General features: G+C 36.2%; 1 protein-coding gene across 1 annotated transcript in view; it reads right to left on the bottom strand.

Moving 5' to 3' along the window:
* LOC119837016 (facilitated trehalose transporter Tret1-2 homolog) overlaps positions 1 to 6,216 on the bottom strand; it is an 11,998-nt gene that overhangs the window by 3,179 nt on the left and 2,603 nt on the right. Inside the window, exons 2-7 of the mRNA XM_038362496.1 lie at positions 5,933 to 6,162; positions 4,872 to 5,192; positions 4,084 to 4,210; positions 3,424 to 3,498; positions 2,238 to 2,455; positions 963 to 1,145 (exon numbers count right to left, since the gene is read on the bottom strand). Coding sequence (XP_038218424.1) covers positions 963 to 1,145; positions 2,238 to 2,455; positions 3,424 to 3,498; positions 4,084 to 4,210; positions 4,872 to 5,192; positions 5,933 to 6,162 — 1,154 coding nt within the window. The remainder of the gene's footprint in view (positions 1 to 962; positions 1,146 to 2,237; positions 2,456 to 3,423; positions 3,499 to 4,083; positions 4,211 to 4,871; positions 5,193 to 5,932; positions 6,163 to 6,216) is intronic.

Genomic DNA, 6,216 nt, shown 5'->3' with positions numbered 1-6,216 from the left:
ATGGGGTAAGGGAAAAGGAAAGGATTAACGACTGGAAAGAAGGAATGGACTGGGATGGGTGAGGAAAAGGAAACGGGATACAATTCTTAGTTCTAAAATGGAACCAAATGACAACTTCCCTATCAAAAACAAAAAGAATCATGTTAATCGGTTGAGCCCACAAATCTCCACGATGTAGACTCGACTTCGACCCACTAAATGGACAGATTTAATTCAAACCATAATATTAATAGAAGAATTTAATTGGTTCATCTTATCCTGATTGAGTCGTCAGGATTAAACAAATCCTTTATGATGGCTCTTTCCAAGAAAAAGTTAGACAATTTAGTATATTCTATCATCAAAGCGAGTTTTGTTTTTTGAAAATATATTTATCTTTTAATCTTCATCTTATTTGTATAAGGCCATATGCTTGAAGACATAATATATTACATGGTAGTCCAGCACGAAATAGCTTACTGCTGTCTTTTGTTGGGTGAGTGGGGGAGCCGGATGCCTATATCCTTTTAACCTACCCAGTCCTTTCCTTTATTCATCTACTCAATACTTTCTTCATCCCTTTCCAATATGAAGTCGGCAATCCATTTGTAGACGCGTAATGTTTGCAAGCGACCTTACACCTCTCCAAAGGTTCATGGACGGTGGTAGCGCTTACCATCAGGCGAACCACCAGCTTAACACTGGGTAGTGTTACATAATGAAGTAAGTAACCATTAGCTATTAACCAGTAGGATACCAACCTCTGACCACCTCTTTGTTACAGTGGTTAACTCCTGAGCTTATAACCGAGGGGTCCTGGGTTCGAGCCCCGGTGGGGACGCAAAAAAAAAAGTCTCGGTCTGGCAGGACACAGAAGGCTGATCACCTACTTGTCCATAAAGAAATTCGATTAGTAAAACAGATGTATATCATCTGCTCCATAGCCCAGTACACGGTACACGGGACTTCACTTTTATACCAACCTCTGGGAGGAATACTTCAGCTGTCAGTACGAAGGGTACAACTGCAGCTCCGAGATTGTAAACGAAACTGTAGCCATAGATAACGAAGGCGGTGAACCAGTGAGGTGCCCAGTGGAGGTGTAGCTGACTTCCGAGTAGAATATTGAAGATGCCAGAAGCTATGGAAGTTACTGTCATCAGCGTCTGGAAATTATATATTGAACAATAGAGAGAACTTACTTGTTTGTCTTTCAAATTTTTAACAGTCATTTGATTCAGTCACTAAGGTTAATCTCTCAAAGCACTAATTAAAATATGTTCACTCGTTCTTGAGTTCCAAATGGTCTAAATGAATGACACATGCTTTTGAAGGCTTTCTATGAGACTTTGGACAGATTTGACTGGAATTGAAGAGGAGAGGAAATAGGTAATATAATACTAGTATTAAACACAACAATATCTAATAAACTTAAATAAAACATCTGTCCTCTAAATCGCCCTTACATTTCAAATATCACAGAATCTTTTACTTTCCTTTTATTTTCCTTTGTTGTTAGGGTTGCCTGGTAGAGATCGCTACCTAGCGATAAGGCCGCCCTTTGCGAGTTTACTTTAAGTTTTTTTGTACGACTGCTTATTTTTGATTTTTTTTACGCAATAAAGAATTTTCATTCAATCTTCTTCTGTTTCGTGGCATACATTCACCAAAACATTGGGCGTTACACCAATTTATAATTATCAGAAGCCAATGCCCTTATATTTTTCTGATTTAAAATTCAAGTTGTTTTTGTCAACACAATAGAACTGAATTAACTGACACTTAATTGCACAAAATTTCACGTTCTGCCTTATAAATATGTTAATGTTGACCAAAACCGAATGAAATCATGAAACAATTAACCAGTATGAACACTTTTCTATGTTAAGAAATTAACCTCAATATACAATTAGCAATTTGGTTCAGTTTTTTCATGTGTTTAACTTTACGCGAGTATAATACTTTCAGGGATTGATAATTTTACGGTTTTTAAACGCGATAAATGACTATCAATAAATCGCGTTAAAAATCCGTGAAATTTCTGAAGTTGATTCAGCTTAATACATATCGAGCTTGAAATCATTTTCAGTTCATTAAAATCCATTAAAAACAGAAAAAAACGAACAAATATTCAAGTATTTTTTTTTTACTTAGTCATTAATTAAACGGTTAATTGTTTTGTTTCTAAATAAATGTTACGGGTGTGTCTATCATATTTCTAGAAAATAACAATAAATATATGGACATCACTGTCATACCTTTCTACCGAATCTGTCAATGACAGACGCGCACACCAGCGCTGCGATAAGGTAATCTATGGCCAATAGAATAGAGCACAAATTGGGATGCATAGTTGGCACAGCCTCCTTGAACAAGGGCTCAGCGTATACTTGTAACACAATTGATCCCATGAGAATCGTAACTCCCATAACGAAGAGCACTGAGAATAGAGCCCGCTTTGACGATTCCGATTTCACTGCAATTGTAAAGAAAATGCTTATGTAATGTCTCTATAATTCAGTACTCTGTGCTGATTTTGGGAGGTAACATGTAATAATATAACATCATTATCAGCCCTTATACGTTTCCACAGCTGTGACACAGGCCTCCTATGAGGCTGGTCCACCACGCTGGCCAAGTGCGGGTTTGTAGGTATCACATGCCGTCGAACCTTTGATTCTCGGACATGCCGGTTTCCAATGTTTTCCTTCACCGTTTTAAGCAGTGGTGATATTATCTACATGTGCAGATAAATTGAAAAATCAATTTATTTCTTGCGCGCTCGCCCGGTCTCGAACCCCGACTTATCGATTTTGATGTCCGAGGTTCTCACCATTGAGCCACCACTGAGCCACCACTGCTTTTTAATATAACATAACATGTAATAAATATTGTCATTCATCAGACCTGTTCATTCACAATATTATTTTGTGATAGCATTTCCCGCGGCTTCGCACGCGTTAAATTTGGAGGAGTGTAATGGATGATGATGTATTAACTTTCCTCTTGAATCACTGTATCTATTAATTAATAGTATGGAAGTCGAGCACACCTCGTCCCGAATTGGGCCAGCTCTCACCGAAGGAGGTACAAACACACACAGAAGACCGGTGCGATATAGTAACATGCGTTTCGTTCGGTGAGTGGGGGAGCCGGAAGCCCTTTTCCTTTCCTCACCTTTCCGAGTCGATTCATTTATTCTCGTTGTCAATTCTCTCCTTATCCTTTACTTCTTAAAAGCGGGCAATGCTACGCAGCGGTCTACCACTGGAAATGTTCATGGGCGGGGGCGATCCCTTACCATCACCGAACCATCAGCTCATTTTCCCTTTATAAAGCGTAGTCATACTGAATTGGGTATTGCATTGTTTCCATGTTATATAGTTCAAATAAAAATGTTAAAACATACAACATGATGCATTATTAATCAATTAATTGACTTACTTAAAAATTTCCAAGGTGATAGAGTCTTTTCATTTGCCTCCGCTGGCTTTTGTAATAAATCAACAGCTGCTGGATCTGAAATGCATCTTTATAATTGGTAGAGTAATAATATTTTAGTTTGACTCTAATGGGTTTTGGTATCACTGATAATCTATGTACGTTATCTTTAAAAACCATAGACTAGTCTCTTTTTATTCTATTGAGACCAAGTTTAAGTATATCTTAAAGATATGATTATTCCTAAATTATTTATCAGCGTAGACCCTGATAGAAACTTTTTTTCAAAATTTACTAGTTCGTTTTTATCCTCAAATAGTTTTTTTAAACATATTTAATATAATTAATCTCAAGTACCTCTAATGAATAAATAAATGATAATATGAATGATCTTTTAATTTATTTTATTTATTACTAGCATACCCGGTCACGCGTGACTGTGGCTGGGTAATAATTTAAAAATATTAAAATTATAAATTATTGGGATAATTAATCGAAATAAAAACTATCCTATACCTTAAGTTAAGACCAAATTACACATAAAATGCCCATCAAAATCGGTTGAGTTGGTGAAGAGTTCATTGGGAACATACACCATGACACTGGATTTTTATACATTAAGAAGATTTGAAATTATTTTTCATAGAAGAATTCCAAAAATACCTTCATCTCCTTGCAATATTTGATTGATTCTCGGATCTAGTTGCATTTTAATCTTTCTTATTTCAATTTCTACTTCCTTAGATTTTACATCCACTCGACGATAAAATGCAATCGATTGTGCTGCTTCCTGATTAAAAATAGAAAACTTAAAATAGTATTTTCTTGCGTTTGATTTTACGCTAGTACAGATTTTAAACGCGATTTATTGATTGTATTATTAACCCGACATTTCGAAAACTTTACAGCGAGCGTGGTCACGGGGAGACTAAGATGTTACCTGTCCTGAAGGTTATACAAAAATTGTTGTTTGCGAACTACCCCCACCTATTTCTCCGTTGTTGGTATGTTGAGTTTTAACTCAACGTAAACAACAATTTTTGTATGACCTAAAAGAGCGTTTAAAATCCGTTAAAAAGTCTTTAATTTATAAACTTTATATATTTTTAATAATGGGATGGATTATCTTTAATATTGAAAAAAATAATGAATTTTTTCTCCTACTAATACAATAAATGCAAAAGTTTGTAAGGAGGTGTGTATGTTTGTTGCTCTTTCATGCAAAAACTACTGCACCGATTGCAATGAAATTTGGTATGTAGCTTGGCAACTAGATTAACATATATGCTACTCTTTATGAATATTCCTACGCGGGTGAAACCGCGGGGACCAGCTAGTTAAATTATAAAACAAAGAAAATTAGTCTAAATCTCCAACTTAATGATCATAGCAAAATGTAATTTCACATCATTATCTAAATTATTCCGGCAGGCGCTAAAAATTACTCGTACCTCTTCCTTCCCTTGCTGCACCAAATACACAGGCGATTCCTTCAACAACATCAATAACAGGATATATAAAATCGACAGTCCCAAATGAACGTAAACCACTTGGTAATACGACAACTGTCCCCCCAGGAAATAGGACAGAAGTAATCCAATAAAGAAACCGGACACAGTCGACGATGTGAGAGCGCCCCTTATGGAGTCTTGAGCGATTTCTGATATGTATACTGAGGATACCGCCTGCCCGCCTGAGCCAAAACCCGCGAACCAAATGGCGAAAAGGACTACATTTATTGACTTCGTAAGTGATATTACTGACCACGCGATCTGAAAAGCAATGTAAATAAAAATTTCTATCCTTCGATATAAATCTATAATATTAAGGATTAAATATAATGTGAAAAACATTGAAATAATAATAAATAGATACCGAAGTTTGAAATTTCAGGTTTACAAAAAGCTCATACTAATATAAACAACATTTGTTCATCCTACTAATCCTATTATCTTATCCTACTATTCCTACTAATATTATTAAATGCGAAAGTTTGTAAGGATGTGTGTGTTTGTTGCTCTTTCACGCAAAAACTACGGAACCGATTACAATAAAATTTGGTACGTAGACAGCTGGACAACTGGAATAACATATGGGCAACTTTTTGTCCCGATATTCTTACGGGATACGGACTTACGCGGGTGAAACCGCGGGGCGCATCTAGTTCTTTTATAAAGACCTCAGATTTCCTTGTATTCGGTTTTTCTTTAAAATCTAACTTTCTAATAGTTAAGTCACTGTTAGACCTTTGCATGGGTCTTCCGGAAGATGATGAAACATTGATGACGATTATTAACAAATACAATAATTAATATTATCCTAACCCAATGTAAAGATATTTTTTCTAGTAGAACCAAAATTTCAATAAACTAGCTCGTAAGAAAATCTCTTCGCCTTTATAATCCTAAATCCTTGCTAATATTATAAATCCTTACTATGTGCTTTCTTCTTTTATTTACACTTACGTGATCGAAGCCGCGGGCAACAGATAATATAAAAAAGGCTTACTTACAACAAAAGGCAATCCAAACAGCATAGCTGAATACTTTCTGCCAATTCTATCCACGAACAGCGCACACAGCGGGGTCCCCATAAGACCGCCGATGTTGGTCAAACTTCCCAGCAATGATATTTGTGTGGGAGTCATTGGTTCGACCAGAACTGTTCTGTTTGTGGTAAATGTTTCATATGTGTATGATGGCCAGGCGTAGACGAAGCCCGTTAGGCCAGTCAAGTAGGCAACTGCAAAAGAATTTGATGTACTTTACCATTATTATATGCGTTCGTTGTGGTTAT

Source organism: Zerene cesonia, chromosome 26 (assembly GCF_012273895.1).
Source record: "Zerene cesonia ecotype Mississippi chromosome 26, Zerene_cesonia_1.1, whole genome shotgun sequence".
Lineage (NCBI taxonomy): Eukaryota > Metazoa > Arthropoda > Insecta > Lepidoptera > Pieridae > Zerene > Zerene cesonia.
The sequence above is the reverse complement of the archived record's forward strand: the minus strand, read 5'-3'. Positions and strand labels throughout refer to the sequence as shown.